This window comes from Rhinopithecus bieti, unplaced genomic scaffold (assembly GCF_001698545.2).
Source record: "Rhinopithecus bieti isolate Rb0 unplaced genomic scaffold, ASM169854v2 scaffold_4541, whole genome shotgun sequence".
Taxonomy (NCBI): Eukaryota; Metazoa; Chordata; class Mammalia; order Primates; family Cercopithecidae; genus Rhinopithecus; species Rhinopithecus bieti.
The window spans coordinates 457,655-479,242 of record NW_016804414.1 but is presented as its reverse complement, the minus strand read 5'-3'; the positions used below and the strand labels follow the sequence as shown (position 1 = coordinate 479,242).

Here is a 21,588-nt window from a genome sequence, read left to right as displayed (position 1 = left end):
CAGCTCTTCAAAATAACGAAAGACAAGAACCTAATAAAATATGACGCAAAAAGGTATCATCTCTTTCAATCTGAAAAATGACTACAAATGTTTTGTCTTAATCTATTGGTTTAAATCTTTCAGGAAATTCAGCATTCTAGAAGTGTTTTCTTGACTATGTTGCTGCAGCACTGGAAACAGTGTTGCTTATGAGCTCATCAAGTCATCACTAGTTTTGAAGATGTTCATTCCTAAGTTAGCCATCACCATTATTACCAGTAATATGTGTGAGTACCCACAGACCAGCTGAGGAGGGCAGCTTTCAGGTCTGTAAACAGTACTGAAAACATTAACTTAATCATCATAGTGCCAGCAGCCTCTAAATAGTACAAAATCATATACACCAAGTTAGTTACGGTTTTAAAAACAAAGTCCAAAATAGTACATCTTTTCAACCTTTTTAAAAATGAACAATAATTGTGACTCATACTTTGAATAAAGCCAAATTATGTGAATTGTGGTTGCTGGTTGTTTGAATATCACCTAAAAGAAAATTAGGGTAATGACACTAAGTTGTTTAATACTTAATACATGTGCTGAATGCCTCAGGCAGAGTTGACAAAATTAAGATGTGTACAATGATCTTCCCAATAAACTGAATGTACTTTGGTAAATAATTAATATCATATAAATTTGTTACTGCAATTATATTTATTTATTTATTTGAGACAGAGTTTCGCTCTTGTTGCCCAGGCTGGAATGCAATGGTGCGATCTCGGCTCACTGCAGCCTCCGCCTCCCAGGTTCAAGTGATTCTCCTGTCACAGCCTACTGAGTAGCTGGAATTACAGGCATGCGCCACTAGCTAATTTTGTATTTTTAGTAGAGATGGGGTTTCTCCATGTTGTTCAGGCTGGTCTCGAACTCCTGACCTCAGGTGATCTAGCCGCCTCAGCCTTCCAAAGTGTTGGGATTACAGGCGTGAGGCGTGAGCCACTGCACCCAGCCTGCAATTATTATTATTATTATTATTATTATTTTGAGATAGAGTCTCATTCTGTCTACCAGGCTGGAGTGCAGTGGCATGATCTTGGCTCAAGGCAACCTCTGTATCCAGGTTTAATCGATCCTCCCATCTTAGCTTCCTGAGTAGCTGGGACTACAGGTGGGTGCCACCATGCCTGCCTAAGTTTTGTATTTTTAGTAGAGACAGGGTTCCACCATGTTGTCCAGGTTGGTCTCAAACTCCTGAGCTCAAGCAATCCGCCCACCTCAGCTGGGATTACAGGCATGAGCCACTGCACCTTTCCTTTGTTACTGCAATTGTTTTGAATGGTCCCCTTTACAAGCCTATGAGATATCTGACGGTAGGAATTTTCCGCAGTAACTTCCTAGTCAACCATCAATATAAATAATTGCTGACTGCCAAGCTCTCCATAAAGTTCCAGCAATTGAAAAATTAATAATGCATAGTAGTTTTTTTTTTTTTTTTGAGACGGAGTCTCGCTCTGTCGCCCAGGCTGGAGTGCAGTGGCCGGATCTTGGCTCACTGCAAGCTCCGCCTCCCGGGTTCACACCATTCTCCTGCCTCAGCCTCCCCAGTAACTGGGACTACAGGCGCCTGCCACCTCGCCCGGCTAGTTTTTTGTATTTTTTTAGTAGAGATGGGGTTTCACCGTGTTGGCCAGGATGGTCTCGATCTCCTGACCTCGTGATCCGCCCGTCTCGGCCTCCCAAAGTGCTGGTATTACAGGCTTGAGCCACCGCGCCTGGCATGCATAGTTCTTAATCTTAAGAGTTTCACAGACTAAGAGGGGAGAAAAAAATTTACAGTTGTGAGATACAGAGCAAAGCTAATAGAAGGCTGTAGACTCTAGAAGTTAGAAACTGCTAACAACCAAGCTGTATTTTTTTTGTTTTTTTTTTTTTTTGAGATGGAGTTTCACTCTTTTTGCCCAGGCTGGAGTGCAATGGCATGATCTCGGTTCACCACAACCTCCGCCTCCTGGGTTCAAGAGATTCTCCTGCCTCAGCCTCCCGAGTAGCTGGGATTACAGGCATGCGCCACCATGCCTGGCTAATTTTGTATTTTCAGTAGAGACGGGGTTTCTCCATGTTGGTCAGGCTGGTCTCGAACTCCCAACCTCAGGTGATCTGCCTGCCTCAGCCTCCCAAAGTGCTGGGATTACAGGCGTGAGCCACTGCGCCCAGTCCCAAGCTGTATTTTAAGAGATGACTTTGAAAGGTGAACAAGTGGGGAAGAACATTCCTGGATGAGGAAACTCATATAGAGCATGTATACAGGGGAGAAAAGTGCTGGGAGATAAGCTGGAGAGATGGGTTGGTACCTCATCATGGAGAGACTTTCATGCTAGGTTAAGAAGTTTACCCATGTCCAGGGTCGGGCACGGTGGCTCACACCTGTAATCCTAGCACTTTGGGAGGCTGAGACGGGTGTATCACAAGGTCAGGAGACTGAGACTATCCTGCCTAACACGGTGAAACCCCATCTCTCCTAAAAATACAAAAAATTAGCCAGGTGTGGTGGCAGGTGCCTGTAGTCCCAGCTACTTGGGAGGCTGAGGCAGGAGAGTGATGTCAACCCGGGAGATGGAGCTTGCAGCGAGCCGAAATTGCACCACTGCACTCCAGCCTCCATGACACAGCCAGACTCCATCAGAAAAAAAAAAAGTTTAAATTGTATCTAGTATACAAAACAAGACCAATGAAATTGTTAGGGAAGAGAAGTGATTAAACTGGTCCTGGATGGACTAAATAATGGAGACTGATAGGAGGTCAATTAAGGTATAAATTGAGGGCCTGAGACAAGTTGTGGGGTACTGTCAAATGTTTGTTCAGTGCATACCATTGTATACCAGGTATAGTACATCTTTTAAAAAAAAACCTTATAGTCAGCAGGTTAGATGACACTGAAAGATACAATGTGAGAATCTAAAGAAATTACAAGCATGTGGCCAGGTGCTGTGGCTCACTCCTGTAATCCCAGCACTTTGGGGAAGGCTGAGGCAGATGGATCCCTTGAGATCAGGAGTTCGAGACCAGCCTGGTCAACATGGTGAAACCCCATCTACTAAAAGTACAAAAAGTAGCCAGGAGTGGTGGCGAGTGCCTGTAATCCCAGCTACTAGGGAGGCTGAGACAAGAGAATAGTTTGAACCTGGGAGGTGGAGGGTGCAGTGAGCAGAAATTGTGTCACTGCACTCCAGCTTGGACAACAGAGTGAGACTCTGTCTCAAAACAAACAAACAAACAAACAAACAAACAAACAAGCATGGTGGGGAATGACTCCCAGAGTAGGTGATATTGAAGTTGAGAACTGAAGGAAAAATAAGATTTTAAAGATCTGAACTAATTTGAAGTACTTATGGTATTTATTGTACATCCTGTATAATCCCTCCATACTCCTAAAGAAAACCATTTTCTTTTGCCCTCACTGTAAATCTACTGAAACATCTAAAATAGTTATTAAATTTGAAAAAAAAAAAATGAGATGAGGCCAGAATTAGGTTTCTCTCTTCTGTTCTCCCACAGCACATTATCTTTGCATCATTCGCACACCATTATAATTACTTGAAAATTTGGAAGAGGTCCAAAGAATGGACAGATATTTAGGAGCGCCAGGAAGGAGACAGCACAAAAGGAAAGGAGGAGTATAAAGTTAAATAATTTAAAATGGCAAATGCTTTAGAAAGTTCAAATAAAATCTCTGTACTGTAATTTACTGTAATTTGGAGGTCCTTGTTAATGATATGTTTGCAAGTTAAGTAAGAAATGCACAGTAGGCCAAAAATGAGATTGGACTTCCTATCAGAAAGCTTAGTTGAGAAGTGATGCTACAGAATTTTGTTCTTTTTTTTTTTTTTTTTTAAATTAAGGAAGGGAGTGTCTAATAGGCAAGGAAAGTAACTTGTCACAACTTATTACCATGGATACATGTATTAGTAACTTATAAACAGTATTTCCTCTAGATATTTGCACATATATAATAAAATTAATGTTAGTACATTTCCCTTATCCCTAGGAAAGAATTACTGATGCATACAAACTCTTAACATTTACACTGGAGGTGTATAAGGTATGAAACAGTCATTTCTGGTAATTTATTGGGATTAAGAGGGAAGGTTAGGACTGAATTCATTTTCCAAAGAAAAAAGTCAGACAACATTTACTATTTACCAGATTATCACTGGCATATTTCAGCAATTTTTTTTTTTTTTTTTGAGACAGGGCAACACTCTGTTGCCCAGGCTAGGAATGCGGTGGTGCCATGATGGTTCACTGCAGCCTCGACCTCCTGGGCTCAACTGATCCTCCCACCTCGGCTTTCTGAGTAACTGGGACTACAGGTGCGCACCACCACGCCTAGCTAATTTTTGTGTGTGTTTTTTTTTATAGAGAAGGGGGTTTCACCACGTTGCCCAGGCTGGTCTCGAACTCCTGGGCTCAAGCAGTCCTCCTGCCTCGGCCTCCCAAAGTTCTAGGATTACAGGTGTGAGCCACTGCACCAACCTCCAGCAAGATTTTTACATTCTAAATTGGGTTATATTTGTAATAATGAATGTCACTAATAAGAGGAAGTGTAAGTACCAATATGTTCTTTACATGCCTCATACTGCTGTTTTTCTTTTCTTTCTTTTTGTTTTCATTCTTGGTCATACTGCTGTTTTTCTTAGCCAATTTTCTAGCCAAACTCCTCCTCACCACTTATTTTATGTATACTGATTACTATGCTGTACTACTAAATTTGGCTCTTGTCTTGCCAGTTCACACCTTCTCCTAAGGCATAATAACCATTTACTGCTTAATTTTCGCTTTTGTGCTTTATCTTGCTGGGGTGGTATAATAAAATTCCAGCTTAACTGAGTAAGTAAAATGGCTTGCCAATGATGATAAGGACCAGATTTGTTTGGGATATGTAGCAGCACAAATTTAAAAGTAAATAAATAAAACAAGCCTATCTCAATCCTAACTTCCAGACACTGGTCAGGGTGACTGAAAACTGAAATTGTTCATGCTAACCAACGTTTTACAGTTTCCACGTAACATTTTGTTCAGTTTGGTGCCTTCTTGTGCCTCTTATTTTTACAAACACAACTCAGAAGTCCTGATGACTTTAGAGAAGGCACATCCAAGTTTTTACTCATTCCAGATATTTCTGGATATAGCAGGAATTTGAAAACTATTATGTAATTATTCTACCTGTAACATCTGCTCATCAGATTTTAATATTCAAGCCTTGTGGCTTCAAGTCATTGCCTGTGACTGATCATCTTTACAAATGCAAGAGTCCGCTGAAACTGTCTCCCACCCACTAGGGTGCTCATACCAACAGCTAACCCACTAGACCCACTACAAGATTCAGTATTTGTAAAGCTGAAAACGTGGTTGTGGCGTTTACATTTTCATTCCGATCGGCCTAGCCTTCGCTCTCTTCTCTCTTGGATGTTTTCTTGCCTTACCTGGTCTGAGAAAAAAATGTGCCGCCCAACCCTTGCAGAGTTAACACGGGGACGCTTGCCAGCTGCGTGCAGTCCCGGCGGTCTGGATACGCGGGGAGGTGGCGGCAGGAACGCCTGGGCCAGGCGCTGGTACGTTATCCCGTTACAGACGTTGGCCTAGTCCGCAGGTTGCCCCTGGAGAGGGGACGGGGACACCAGGCCCTCGACTGGCTCCGCTCCTCCGCGGCAGGCTGAGGGAGACAAGCTCTCTTTCGCCTGGGGACGATCCAAAGTTTGGTGGGTCGGCCTTAGTCAGGGCCTACTCGCTGTCGCAAAGAAGGTCAAACTCACCTTGGGAAAGTACGCGCCGGGACGGCAGCTAGCACCATAACAGGCAGCCCCAGCGGCGTCTCCCAGGGTCAGCCCAGGACAGCCAACATGCCCCGCCGCCCGAGAGCCGGAGGCGGGGCCGCCCCCTTCCCGGCAGGCTGCCGACTTCCGGACCTGCGTAGACGCCTATCTGCGCCTCCAGGCGCGCCCCTCCCCCGGCAGGCCGTTTCCCGGCATGCGCCGCGGAGGAAGAGACGGAGTCGACAATAACAAACCAAGCCGCGGCGGTGTCCGCGGCCCTGCCGAGCCCTCGGCGTTGCCTCAGGGTCCCCCAGTTGCCTGGGCCCCTCGGCTCTGACAGGCCGTGGCCTTCTGTCCCCCGGCCCCAGACCCAGAGCCGAGGGGCCTGCCCGCGTCCTTCTCCGCCCGGACCCCTCCCTCCTGCCTAGAGTTCGGGGCCGCGGCGGGCGGGCGCCCGGGACGCCGGCGGTTGTGTCAGCTTAGTGGTGCCGAATGGGCGGTTGGTAGCCGCCGCCGAGGACTAGGCGGCGGCGGAAAATGGTGCCGGGGGTCGCTGGCTCTGCTGCTGCCGCCGGCGAAGGAGGAGGCGCTGCCGGGTAAGTGTCGCCGCCGCCCGTGTCCCCTTCCCCCATCTGGCACAGCGGTCGCGCGGCGGGCCCTGGCACGGTGGGCCGGGGTCGCGGGGTCCAGGGTTCCGGCCGGCCCGAACCCGGCCCCCCGCGCAGGTGTGTGCACCCGAGGGCCCCGGCGCCTCCCGCCCCGGCAGGTGTTGCCCACTGGCCGCCTTCCCGGCGCGAGAGCCCCTTTGGAGACAAAAGTGGTTCGAGTCGATGCTCCACCAGGCTGCTGGGGGTGTGGGTCGGACTGTCTCGTTGCGGGGCTGCCTGCGGCTTTCTCGGACGGAGCCTTGGGATCCCTTCCTCTGCGCTGCCGGTCAGCACCCGGCCTAGTTGCCGGAGTGGCCGAGGGCGGGGGACGTCCGAACCTCCCGAGACACATCCTGACTTGTGCTCATCGCTGCCAGGGATCAGCCCTTAATTCTGTGTTGGACTCGAGAAACAGGAGAGTGGAGTTTGGCCGAGGCCGAACGAAGCTCACCGAGTGGGAGGAACGGAGAGATGATGTCTTTGTCCCGACCCCAGAGTGCGAGGATCGGTATAAAGTTACTCCTAGGAATGACTCAGCCTGCGCCCGCCCCACGGATAGATTTGGGATGGGCGTGCACGCGGATTTTACAGCTTCCTTGGTAGAAACAAAAATACAGTAACCAACAGTAGAAATGGCAGCTTCTGAATGGAATATCTCTATATAGTTTCTTCCACCGCCTGGTGGATGTGCTGTGTTTACTGTTTATGGTTTCGTAATCTAGTCTTTTCCATCATGACTCTTTGAAGTGTGGTCATACCTTGAAGTAGTGTAGACCTGGGTGCCAAAGAAGACTCGTGTGCTCACTGTTGATAAAGAGTCACGTTACTACGAGACATTCAGCCAGATGGGAATGTTCTCAAGTCTGCTGCAAACATTTAAAGTGTACCTATTTGCTAACCATTTTATTATGTAGTTTCTTAAATTTTTATGTTTTGATGAAGCTTTTATGATTTAAACGTAGGTTTGGACAGTTAGCAATTTAGGAAGACATTTAAATAGATTTAATTGTGTGTTTAATCAAGAATGTTATTACATTTTGGTAGACGATAAAAAAGAGGGTCCTTCCACTTCTGATCAGATAAAACTCTGAGAAGCCAAAGGACTACTGAGGGAGGTGGCTGATTTTATTTTTTGGATTATTGGATCTATAAGCAGACCATTGCTAGGAATGTGAAAATATGTTCGTTTTTTATATTTGTTGAAACAGAATATAGCCCTAATGAAGATATTTTGTCAATAACATTCCTGTCATGTCTTTTAATGTTTGTGATTGTGTTCAAAACCTGGATAAAGTTTTATGCCAGGGATGCTTTAGGCACATAATGCTTATGTGTAGAAACCTCTGTTGATGGAAAGTGGATATTGATGTAGTTCATGTTTTAAAAATAATTTTATTTGGTCTATTTTGAACTTTTTATGGTAATCAAGATATGATTATTTATGTACCTAATCCTTTATATGTTTGTTATTGGACGACAGGGAAGGCAATGAAGCGGTACTTTTGTCCCTGAGTTTTCTTTTAGCTCTTGCTGCCAAACACAAGATCAGGATGCATGGCAGATTTACTCTTAGCAAATCAAGTTCATAAAGGCAGAGGACACAAGACTTGTTTTCGAAATTTTGAACCTAAAGTTTGATTGTTAGCCTGAGAAAAGTTTTTAGACTCTATTTAAGATTAACTTAAAAATTTTAATCATGCATTCAGCAAATATTTGAGTACCTACATGCTTTACTTTGCAGATGTGTATGTCTTATGAATACCTTTTTAAAAGAATGGCTGATAAAATGTTCTCATTCAGGTAATGATATTTTCTAACTCCAGTTACACTTTTCTTTTGTAGTAATACTGGCCTAAGACACTTAGGTGAAAATCTAGCAATCCCTTTCAACACACTTTCACGATTCTTTTATTATCTTTTTACCACTGTGATGTTTTTGAACTAGTTGCATGAGGAACATAAAAATGTTTAAGTCATTATTCTTGAGTAGAGACGGGGTTTTACCATGTTGGCCAGTCTGGTCTTGAACTCCTGACCTCAGGTGATCTGCCTGCCTTGGACTCCCAAAGCCCAGCCACTGATTGACTTTTGAATAAAGGCCCAAGAGAAGTAAGAGGTGTAAGTGTGTGACTCTCTTGAAAGGAATTTTTGGTGGAAGAAGCAGTAAGTGGAACGGCTCTTGATATACATGGCATATACAAAGAAAAATGAAGTTACTGAAGCTGGGCTAATATGAGAGAGGGGATAGTATTGGAAGATTGGGGGACTCTGCATATCCAGGTTGGGAAGTCATGGTAAGGAAACTAATGTACTCTAATTCAGCATGTACAAAGGCCTACAGGTGAATTCAAGTAAACCCAGCATGGCTGGAAAGCAGTTGAAGCCAAATTCATCTCATTTATTCCTGAAATGCTAATTGAACCCCTGCAGCATACTCTTTTAGCTTCAGCAGTGCAACAGTGAATAAGAAATACATATTGGTCTAAATATATTTATTTATAGGAAATGGGCAACCACTGGAAATTTTAATGGACATAAATGACAAATGCAGATTACTTTGAGGATGTAGAATAGATAAAAGACTAGCCAAGCGGATTGAATAGTGCTACGTTGATGAGTTTTTGCTTAACTCACATAGGTAAAAGGATGTAAAGATTACTTGTCTCTGATTCTTTAATTATTATGGACCAAATCAGCTTAATTTGACTGTAAACTGTACCCCCATTGTTTAGGGCCCTGAGAGGATGGCATTTCTTTCCATCCCTTTGTGAAGTTCTGGTTCTGTTGGATTACTTTTTGTAAATGCAGTACTTGAGTGGCTCCAAGTACCCTCTTTCCTGGGTTAATTTGTTTCTGCTTTCATAGCTGTTTAGTGAGTGCTTTGAGGATTGTGGAATAACAATCCTCACCCATTTTTTTTTTCATCCATGATTTTTTTCCACCCGTGATTTTGCTCTTTTGAATTCTCATATTTTATTGGCTTGTAATTGTGCTAGGAGATGAAAATAATTGTGATCCATTTCCTTTTTTTGTCACTGATTTGAGACTGTTCGCTCATTTTTTCCTTCACATTCCACACATTATACTTGTTCAGTAACTTTTCAGCATACCTGTTGAAATATTAATTCACTACCATATTATTATTATAGTAATATAATGGCTTTTAGTAATTGTTTTACTGCAAATGCCAGATTTGGGCAGGCTGGTCTAATATTGTTATATGTTTATAGATAATCTTGGTTTAATAGAATGCAGCTAATTCTACATTTTCTTTTTTTCCCCATCTTCCCTGTGTTATATAATTCTGTATTTGATATATAGATAATTTTGGTTTAACTCTTAAATTCCATTATGAAATAAAACACGCAACTAGAAAATTTTCACTAAAATCATGCATTTTGTGTAGTTTTTATAAATGATAGGGACACCAAAATGTGTAATGCATTCATATGTAGTGATACAGAAAGATTTCTGTTATTTTATGCAGTTCAAGCAAAGCCCATAGTAGTATGTAGGGTGTAACCTCATTTTTATAAAACCATATTGCCTGAGTATACACATATACTTCCTTTACACCTAGGGAAAAAAACTTAAGGGTGTACTCCAAAGTATTTTTCATTTTTGTTTTAAACATATTCGTGTTCTGCTATTTGTACCTCGTTTGCTGTCTTTGGGCACTACCTTTATAAATGGTCGCTTCATTCTTTTGGTGAAATTGCTTGTCTAGTTTATAGACAAGGAATATATTTAGGAAGTCTGAACTTTTATGAAAAACGTTTTCTTTCAGGGAAATGTTAGGAAAATGCCTGACCTACTCATCTTTCATTCTTTTTCTTTCTTTTTCTTGGCAGAGAAGAGGTAGGATCAGATTAGAATACATCTGATTTGGGGAGATCGATACCCAGTTTTCAGTCCCTGGGCAACCTAGACACTCCATTTGTGGAGGACACTATCTCCATTGATGCAGTAGCCCGTGACCCCTCAGTGAGGGAGAATTGCTAATAATTGCAGTTTACAGAACTAGAGATCAGGCAAAATTATTTCCAATCATCTTTTCTCTCTGAAGGTTTTAGTCCACTTTAGGGTTATCTAAGTCTCGCTTTCTGTTCAGCTGGAAAGCATCTTGAAGATATTTGTATTCCAGGCACCTAGCAGTGTCTGGCTTATGTCAGATGCCCCCAAAATAGTGGATGAATAATGAATGTGTCCAGTTTTGAAGGTCAGAGATTGTCATTGGGGTGTCCCCCGTCACCTTCTCATATAAGGAAGCAAATTCTGTTTTTTTGTTTGTTTGTTTTCGTTTTTTTAGGCAGAGTCTTACTTTGTCGCCCAGGCAGGAGTGCAGTGGTGTGATCTAGGCTCACTACAACCACTGCTTCCTGGGCACAGGTGATCCTCCCACCTCAGCCTCCCAGTAGGTGGGATTACAGGCACGCACTACCACTGTTGATTAATTTTTGTATTCTTGTAGAGGCGGGGTTTCACCATGTTGCCCAGGCTTGAACTCCTGGCCTGAAGTGAGCCACCCACCTCGGCCTCCCAAAGTGCTGGGATTGCAGGCATGAGCCACCGTGTCCAGCCTAATTCTAAGTTTTGACTGTATTAGAATAGTTGACAGTAAGGCTGGGATAATTGACTATCATCGTGGTGGTAATCTCTCAAGAGAAAATTGTAAATTAATATCCAGTTGATAAGTTGGATAGATTTTAATGAGTATGTGAGATACTTTCTGGTTCTTTTCCTCAAATATGGGTATATATGGATTCAGTTGTTACCCCTGTACATCTGGAAACAAATGCACTGGGGTCAGTATATTTTTATTTTTATTTGTTTTTTTTAAGATGGAGTTTCACTCTTGTTGCCCAGGCTGGAGTGCAGTGATGCAATCTCAGCTCACCACAACCTCCAACTCCTGGGTTCAAGCGATTCCTCTGTCTCAGCCTCCCGAGTAGCTGGGATTACAGGCATGCGCCGCCACACTCAGATAATTTTGTGTTTTTAGTAGAGATGGGATTTCTCCATGTTGGTCAGGCTGGTCTCGAACTCCCGACCTCAGGTGATCCGCCCACCTCGGCCTCCCAAAGTGCTGGGTGGCATGAGCCACCGCACCATGTTGGACCAATGTTTTTTTAAATACATCTCTCTTCTCCCCTTCATTTATAGCTGACTGTATCCCAGGAGGATTTAGGAGGAACAGATGTCCTCATAATGAGAGATAGGTTTTTTCCCCCCAGATAAGAGAATTCCTGCTATCTTATATTAACTACTTAAGAGTTCTGTAAATTCAGAGAAGGGAGAAAGAATACTGTAGGCCACCTGTGATAAGGGAAGACTTCCCAGAAGTGGTAATAGGACAATACTTGGACTTTTATTTGTTTTTTGTTTTTGTTTTTGTTTTGAGTTGGAGTCTCGCTCTGTCGCCCAGGCTGGAGTGCAGTAGGGCGATCTCTGGGTTCACGTCATTCTCTCGCCTCAGCCTCCCAAGTGACTGGGACTACAGGCTCCCGCCACCACGCCCGGCAAATTTTTTTGTATTTTTAGTAGAGACGGAGTTTCACTGTGTTAACCAGGATAGTCTCAGTCTCCTGACATCATGATCCACCCCCGCTCGGCCTACCAAAGTGCTGGGATTACAGGCCTGAGCCACCGCACCCGGCAATACTTGGACTTTTAAAGATGAGTAAAATTCAAATAAGCAAAGATGGGGGTATTTTACCTGGCAGGAGTATGTAAAGTGAGGGTATAGGTTTGTCATGTAAGGGAATAGTTGATGATACTGCTATAAAAATAAACTGGGGTTAATTATGAAGTTCTTGAGTGCTGGAGTTTAATTAAAGTCATAATTGCCACCATTTTTAAAGCTGTTAGTATATTACTAGCACTGTAAAGGAGTCTGAAGTACATTATTGCTATCCTTCTCATCTCTGTGAAAGGTATTGTTGCAATTTATAGATTGTTAACTGATGTGTAGAGGTTACCTGAGCTTCAGTGAGATAGATGGTATTCAAATACAAGTAAATTTTGTTCCTAAGTCTGCCATTTTTTATGTTAATCTAGCCTATGTCAAGTTGGCAAATTCACATGCTAAGAGGGGTGGGCAGATAGTGCAATTAAGTGAAACTGTCTGAGTACTGAACCAGAGGTGACAAGGAGAGTGTAGCTGTAAAGGAACCACAGATTTGTGCCCTGCTATAGGCAGCAGTAAGGTGGTAGGGAAGATATTTGAGGGAAGCAGCCTGACTACCTTGGCTGTAACTGTTAGGGAGTATTTAGGAAGGATTTAAGCAGGATAGAGATTTAAAGGCAGAGATAAGAGGTTGCAGGCTCCTAAGTAAGGGTTATGTCATTGGAAAATGAGGGGTTGGATTAGAAAGGAAAAAATGGGTAGGACTTGGACAGAAATAACTGAAGCCTGGTCCATTGTCACTTTGGAAAGTTTGTTTAAAAAAAAAGAAAGAAAAGAAAAATAACTGAAGTCTGGGGCAGTAGTAGAATGATAGTTTATTGACAATGAATCAATTAGGAAGAGATGTAAAGGAAAAGCACCGAATTTAAATTTAGACATGTTGAGTTTGAGGTAACAGTAGGATTTCCAGTTGGAAATATGTAGCATCAGTTACTGCTAGTTCTGAACTCAGAACAGAGATCTGGATCAGTCAATAACGGTAACTGATGTTTGTATTTCACTTTATGATTTGCTTAACTTCCATATATGTGTAGATTATTCGTTAGATCGTGACCACAACCCTGTGAGACAGGTACTTTTTCCTTTTTGTGATCAAATGAAAAAACTTGTTAGGTGAAGTCAGTCCAGGTCACATCGGGCCAGGACTTGAATACAATTCTTTTGATTCCAAATCTCATGTTCTTTTCACAGTTCTATTCTCGCTCTTCCGTCTACATAAAGCTAACAGTTGGGGCGTGGTAACTCATGCCTTTATTCCCAGAACTTCCAGAGGCCGAGGTTGACAGATCACTTGAGGTCAGGAGTTTGAGACCAGCCTGGCCAGCAAAACCCTGTCTCTACTAAAAATAAAAAAAAAATTAGCTGGGTGTGGTGGGGTGCCTATAATCCCAGCTACTCTGGAGGCTGAGGAGAGAGAATCTCTTGAACCTGGGAGGCGGAGGCTGCAATGAGCTGAGATCACACCTCTGCACCCAGTCCCTGGGTGACTGAGTGAAAGTCTCAAAAAAAAAAAAAAAAAAAAAAAAAAACAGTTGGAAGACTAAACATGAATGACCATTTAGGGAAGGCTAGATTTAGAATGGGAGTGGGGCAGAACTCCCCTAGGACCTCAGATTGGGACTGAAATGGGGAAAGCAGGTGGGAATCTTTGTCTTGCTCTCTTGATGGGACTAACTCTTCTGGGGCAACAAATTCAGGTTATTTCTTTGTAATGTGTAGGGTGTCATCTGTTTTTTTTTTTTTTAATGGATATAAGTTTTTTCCCATCTAATTATAAATGTGATTTTTAAAAAAAGTGGGAGAAAGTAAAAGTCGGCATCCAGAGATAGCCAGTGTTAAAAGATGGCTATTAAATTGATCCAGACTTTTAAGTGCTTGTATATACATATGTTCTCCTCTGCATTAGTTGTAAAAATAAAATCCACAAACAGAATCATATAACATACACTATAAATTTCTTTTCTTACTGATCAATATGTATAGATCAAAGCAAACATTTTTAAATGTCTAAAATTTGACACCTTACAGGGTTGTGTCATAATTTATTATTTTTTTAGAGAGAGGATCTTGCTGGGTCACCCAGCTCCCAGGCTCGAGCAAACCGTATCCACCTGCCTCAACCTGAGTAGCTAGGACTATAGACATAATTTATTTAACCAACCTCCATTGATAGTTTTAAAATTTATCATTTTTAAAAGTAATAGTATAATGAAAACCATTGCATATATATATATACCTTTGTACACTTGTCTCATTCTTTGCTTCCAGTACATTCCCAGAAGTAGAATTGCTGGTTTGTACATTCTAAATTTTGATACATAGTGCCAGATTAAATTTCCTTAAAAGTTGTACCAGTTTATATTTTTGTCAGAAATGTGCCAGTGGACCCACTGTTAATCTTGTCAACACTTAGCACTTATTTTAATCATCAGTAATAATCTGAAGGGTAAAAAGTGGTACCTTATTGATGTTTTAGTTCTCATTAGTGAATATGTACCTCCAGATAGTTTATTTTTCTTCACGTTATGGATAGCCATTTGTCATAATACCATTGCATGAAAAGTTGATCCTTTCTCCCGAATTTGAACTCTCGCTGTTATTGTGTAGATGTACGTGTGTATGTATGCCTATACATATACAAAGATCAATTTGGATCTATTCAGTTTCATGCATTATGTTTATTAATGTACCATGATTCCTACTAACTTGTTAACTACTCTGTGAGTTATGAGTATGTTTGACATGCTTTGACAATTGTTCTCTCATCCGAAGTCTCAGTATATATGGTAGGCAGTTTATAGTAATTCTTAGTGTGCAGAAACTAAAGACTGTTTAAGCAGAGGGTCAAATAATTTAAGAAAATGTTGTTTCAGTTGTTGAGTTACTAACCTGTTCCTTTTAATTTAGAATTGGCTTGTGTTAACTTGTATAGTATTAAGTATGGTTTCATTTTATAAAAGTTAAGAAAGGACTTTATATAAAATGAGCATCAGGTCAAATTTTAGGAAATCGTGACGATTTGGTGAAAAGTAATACTTATGTACTAGGCTTATATTTATATAAGGCTTATAAAGTTACTTTATAATACCTTGAATAGCAGTTGATTTCTATGCTTCTACCTTACTTAACAATTACATGCAATAACTTTAGTTCTAGATCATAGAGATTCACCCACTTACAGGATTTAATGGATTTTACGTAAATTAGGGGGACATGTACATAATAAGCATTCCCAAAGTTGTAAGTTAATAAAAGAATTAGCTCCTTTAAATGTTTGTTTTCTTAAAGAAATCATTGGTTTATTAAGTTTATCCTCTTAAGTTTTTAGTAATGTGATCAGTGAGGGTAAACTGTCAGTTCCTAGTTGGAACTTGATTTTACATATCCTTTTATTTTTTTTTTATTTTTTATGTTTTCATGTCACCTTTGTGTGAATTCTTGTCCATTCTTTCTCAGTCTAACTTTTGCATACTTCTCTTCATGTTAGTATTATTGAACTACTTGGAAGGCAGGTAATGTGCTATTGATTACTCTTCGGCACTAGCACACAATAAATTTCTTAAAATTAGTGTTTGTTCAGTGTGTTAGACTCATGTTTAATATATTATTTGACTATTTATAGAAGATCAGAAGAATAATCTAGTGTACCCCTTTATGTTTTAAGATGAGGAAACTGAGATTCAGAGAAATTGGATAACTCCTCAAAACCACAGGAGTAAAGATGTGAAGCTACGGCTAAAAACCAGACCTCTTATTTCTGCCCAAGTATTTTTTTTATTTCAGGGTGACCAAATATGTATTTGGTTACTAATGTCCCTTTTTGTTGAATGTTTTTAACAATTGTGACGTACAAAGGAGAGAATTCAGCTTCATGGGATCATTTTGATAGCATATAGAAGTATGTAACGTAAAGTATACAGTCTAGTAAATAAATAGAGACAGTGTTCCTGTGGATTCTCTTTGAGCAACTTTCTGATTTTACAGTTTTGGTTGCTGTAGTCCTTATCCATGGTTTTGACTTCAAACATTTATTGACTCTTTACTATCCTTAGGTAGTATGTTGGTGGCATTGAGGTATAATATGTCATGACCAAATTTTTTTTTTAGCCATTTGCAGTACAGCTTGGGCAATGTAAGTTATTTGGCAAGTGGCAAAAAAGTGTAGCAGGGCATTTATTTATGTTCTGAATACCAATACTTATTTGAATAGTTCAAATTTGAAGTATGGGCTGTCATTACTTCAGGAACAAGACCACTGACAGCCAGTACATTAAGGAAGACTTTACGACAGAATATTTGTGAGTTCTTGGTTACAAAATGGAAGCTGTGGAATGACATGAGTAGAGGCATGAAAATCCATTTATCCATTTACCTCATTTCAGGAGATGAACCTAAATGGTGTGGAGCTTCGTGTAGGGGCCCAATTAAAGGAAATAGTGGAGTGTCAGTCTAGGGAACTTAGACTTGAATAGAAGTTATGACCCAATTAAAGGAAATAGTGGAGTGTCAGTCTAAGGAACTTATACTTGAGTAGAAGTTATGAAGCGTTTTTGGTTTGGGGAGAAATAAAAACATTAAAAGAATCTAAGGTTATGTAGTTGGTGGTGTCATCTGAGATGGAATCCGCAGCTAGTAGGTGCTCAGATAGGTAATTGTTAGAGCCCGATATGCAGTAGGAAGCTCTGAATTAGATAGCTTAATGGGAATACAGTGGAAGAGAGGATACACATACTTAGTAACTGTTTATGTGGAACCAAGGAGTACTTATTCATATATGATGTTAAAACATATTAAACCAAGTTGATTACTTTTTTTTTCTTTTAATATAAGATACTGGGAACACATTGGCTGATNGCGTTTTGGTTTGGGGAGAAATAAAACATTAAAAGAATCTAAGGTTATGTAGTTGGTGGTGTCATCTGAGATGGAATCCGCAGCTAGTAGGTGCTCAGATAGGTAATTGTTAGAGCCCGATATGCAGTAGGAAGCTCTGAATTAGATAGCTTAATGGGAATACAGTGGAAGAGAGGATACACATACTTAGTAACTGTTTATGTGGAACCAAGGAGTACTTATTCATATATGATGTTAAAACATATTAAACCAAGTTGATTACTTTTTTTTTCTTTTAATATAAGATACTGGGAACACATTGGCTGATAAAGAAACTGCTGAAAATTAACTACCTGCATGCGGTCTCTCTCTGTTACTAAGTTACTGTTTGGATTCTGCCTTGTCACTTGGTTAGAGTACTGCTAGTAGAACCCCAAGAGTACATTTGCTTATGAAACCCTGTTTATTCAACAGATGCTTTTGAGTGCTTTGTGTTATGTCACAGAGTTACTTCCTGTCCCTAGAGAACATTTTTGGATTATTTACTGTGGTTTCTTTTTTTTTTTCTGCAACAGCCATATGAGGTGGGTATGATATATATCCCCATTTACAGATTAGAGAATGGAAATTTAGACAGACGTGTATTGATGAAGGAAGTTGTTTTATTGTTTTATCTACATTTTTTATTTTTCTTTACTTTTCTTTTTTTTTTTTTTTCTTGAGATGGAGTCTCACTCTGCCAACCAGCTGGAGTGCAGTGGCATGATCTCAGCTCACTGCAACCTCCACCTTCTGGGTTCAAGTGATCCTTCTGCCTCAGCCTCCTGATAGCTGAGATTACAGGCGAGAGCGACCACACTCAGCTAATTTTTTTATTTTCAGTAGAGATGGGGTTTCACCATGTTGGCCAGGTGGGTCTTGAACTCCTGACCTCAAGTGAACCTGCCTCGGCCTCCCAAAGTGCTGGAATTACAGGTGTGAATCACTGTGCCTGGCCTGTTTTTTCATCTACATTTCTTTTCCTGATAATAAAGCCGTGCAGCTCATGAATCTTCTGGAGAAGATTCATTCAATAGAATTTTATAACTTTGACTTAGATTACACAAAATTGGTCTTTATACAGGTCATATGATATTTCTTTTAATAAGAGAATTTAAAACATTAGCATGAATAAGTATATTTTACTCATCCTGGTACCCGTACAGAGTATTTAACTAATTTTATAAACCATACATTTCAATTAAAATATGACCAACTTTTATTTTGCTTACACAAAAATCTGTATTTCCATTCACTTACTGCATACAATCTGTGAAATATAAAACAACAACAACAACAGCAACAAAAAACTTGAATGGTTCAAGTCACAAACAACTTGTTGTGTAATTATTACATGACCACATAAAGATTAATAATCCAGAGTTGAAATAACAGTTCAAGATAGAAATAGCTTTTTTGGCTGCGCAAGGTGGCTCGCGTGCCTGTAATCTCAACACTTGGGGAAGCCGAGGCAGGTGAATTACCTGAGGTCAGGAGTTTGAGACCAGCCTGGCCAACATGATGACACTCCATCTCTACTAAAAATACAAAAATTAGCTGGGCATGGTGGCAGGTGCCTGTAATCACAACTACTTGGGAGGCTGAAGCAAGAGAATCCCTTGAACCCAGGAGGTGGAGTTTGCAGTGAGCTGAGATCACACCATTGCACTCTATCCTGGGCAAGAAGAGCAAAACTCCGTCTCAAAAAAAAAAGATCTGGTCCTTCGCACATTGTTATACACATAAGGTTGTGCAGCCCTTTGAGAAAGAGACCAGTTGTGTGTGTTTCCCTAAACAACTGACTTAAGAGTCCAATTTATACAACTTACCTTTTAGAATCTTTAGTAATTAGGCACTTTGGGTGTCACCTAGGTCAGCCTCCCTCTTAATGCAGTGACAGGTCCAGGGAAATTAAATTCAAGTAAAGATTTCACTTTTCATTCCTGTGGTGATTGTTGTTAAACATTAAGATTGAGAGTGTAGTCTGAGAATAAGAAAACAATGAATATCCTTTATATTGGTTAGGCATTGGTGCAAAATGAAAGTTTGTTTTGTTTTTGTGTATACGTGTTCACTTATAGGAAACTGTAATTTTCATTATTGGCAATTGTTTCCCTTTATTTACTAAAGCATATTTAGTGTTTATGCCTTGCCATGGATACAGGGTGGTCACTCTGTGTATTAGACATTGTTTGTATGTTCTGCTCGTGTTAATAGATTGGCCGCAAATAAGATATGCCAGTGACCAGTAAGATGTACTTAGTCCAGACTTAATTAAGAAGACATTGCTGATTTTGTTTCTTTTCTTTTTTCTTTTTCTAAAGATAGAGTCTTACTCTGTTGCCTAGGCTGGAGTGCTGTGGCACAATCTGTGCTCACTGCAGCCTCAACCTCCCAGGTTCAAGCCATCCTCCTGCCTCAGCGCCCCCCCACCCCCACCCCCTGTAACTGGGGCTACAGGTGTGCGTCACCACATCTGGATAATTTTTTTGTATATTTGTAGATATGGAGTCTCACCATGTTGCCCAGGTTGGTCTGGAACTCTTGGGCTCAGCAGTCCATCTGCCTTGGCCTCCCAAGGGTGCTGCCAGTGCACCCAGCATGTTGCTGATTTTCTGAGACATAATGGGAAAGAAAATTTCTCAGCTCTGTCTTACCGCAGTGAAAGACTGCCTTCAGAGTGTTTCAGTTACCTCTTCCCATCAATATGAGAAAAGATGAGTGTGAGGAATAGGTAGAGGGAAAAAAATTGAAGTTTTTTGTGTAGCATGAATTATGTGAGGCGGTGATATAGGTAATTTCTAGTATGCACATAGCTCTTGTATAGGCACTGTGCCAGTAGGTAGGTATTAGAGTAGACATGGTTCTTTACAGTAGCCTTTTATAAAATGGACTTGCTTTGGTGAAACAGCTCCTGGCATCGTTCAGACATTTTTATCCTGTTGTGTGGGTGCAGAAACACTGGGATTGTTCTATAAGCTTTCTGTTTTGTATTTTGTAGGTTTTTTTTTTTTTTTTTGAGACAAGAGTTTCGCTCTTGTCACCTGGGCTAGAGTACAGTGGCGCAGTCTCGGCTCACTGCAACCTCTGCCTCCCGGGTTCAAGCGATTCTCCTGCCTCAGCCTCCCAGGTAGCTGGGATTACAGGCATGCGCCACCATGTCCAGCTAATTTTTTTTTTTTTCCCCACTAGAAACAGGGTTTCACCACGTTGGCCAGCCTGGTCTTGAACTCCTGACCTCAAGTGATCCACCTGCCCTTCCCTTCCAAAGTGCTGGGATTACAGGCATGAGCCACCACGCCCGGCTGCATTTTTATAATTCTTGCGGAAATCAAAAACACAGAAAGGCAATAGAAGAATGAGCTATGATGTACCCATCATACTGATTCAATTGTTATCACCTCGTGGCCAGTCTTGTTTCAGCTATACTTCCATCTGCTTCTCATTCTCTTGTTACTTTAGACCTGTAAATTTTGAGGAACAGATATCCCCTGTGATAGCCCTATTAGAAAGATGTTATCTCTGCTTTGGAGATAAGAAAATTGAATGCTAGGATAAATTTCTTTTCTAAAACCACCCAGCTTGTAAGTGGCAGAATAAGAATTTTAACCAGGTCCTCTGCAGTCAGTTGTTTTTCCTTCTGTTTAGGTCAGATTATAACCAACGAGGGTGGTGTATTCTGACAGCAGCTAAATGTTTTACTGGAGTATTTAGTATTTACTCGAGTAATTTAGTACCTACAGACACTTGTTACTTGTTTTGCGTTAGGGTTAGATAAGAGTTAGATTTTTTCCTTTCCTCTGCATTCTTTTTGACCATTTAAAAAATCATATTTAAGATCGGGTGTGGTCGTTCATGCCTGTAATCTCAGCACTTTGGGAGGCTGAGGCGGACAGATCATCTGAGGTGAGGAGTTCCAGACCAGTCTAGCCAAGATGGGGAAACCCTGCCTTACTCAAAATACAAAACAATTAGCTGGGCGTGGTGGCAGGTGCCTGTAGTCCCAGCTACTCCTGAGGCTGAGGCAGGAGAATCCCTTGAAATCAGGAAGGGAAGGTTGCAGTGAACTGAGATCACACCACTGCACTCCACCCTGGGCAACAGAGTGAGACTATCTCAAAAAAAAAAAAAAAAAAAAAAAAATCACATTGCATGTATTGTAAGCCTTGTTAGAAGTTATTCTCTGGCCGGGCACGGTGACTCACGCCTATAATCCCAGCACTTTGGGAGGCCGAGGTGGGTCGGATCACGAATTCAGGAGATCGTTACCATCTTGGCTAACACAGTGAAACCCCGTCTCTACTAAAAAATACACAAATTTAGCCAGGCGTGGTGGCAGGCACCTGTAGTCCCAGCTACTCGGGAGGCTGAGGCGGGAGGCGGAGCTTCCAGTGAGCCAAGATGGCATGACTGCACTTCAGCCTGGACGACAGAGCGAGAGTCAATCTCAAAAAAAAAAAAAAAAGTTATTCTCTAATATTTTAAAATTTCTATTCAAGACAACCCTGGGCAACATGGAGAAACCCCATCTCTACAAAAAAAAAAAAATACAAAAAATTAGCTGGGCATGGTGGTGCATGCCTATAGTCCCAGT

At 41.2% G+C, this 21,588-nt stretch overlaps 2 protein-coding genes across 2 annotated transcripts in view; one reads left to right on the top strand and one right to left on the bottom strand.

The window, feature by feature from the left end:
• Positions 1 to 6,019: 6,019 nt before the first annotated feature.
• LOC108526926 (translation initiation factor IF-2-like) lies at positions 6,020 to 6,888 on the bottom strand. Its single transcript, XM_017867941.1, has one exon. The coding sequence runs from the start codon at positions 6,786 to 6,788 to the stop codon at positions 6,264 to 6,266; it is 525 nt and encodes a 174-aa protein (XP_017723430.1). The 5' UTR covers positions 6,789 to 6,888; the 3' UTR covers positions 6,020 to 6,263.
• RB1CC1 (RB1 inducible coiled-coil 1) overlaps positions 6,025 to 21,588 on the top strand; it is a 92,451-nt gene continuing 76,887 nt past the window's right edge. The window contains 1 exon segment of the mRNA XM_017867942.1: positions 6,025 to 6,385. The gene's annotated coding sequence lies outside the window, so the exon portion shown is untranslated.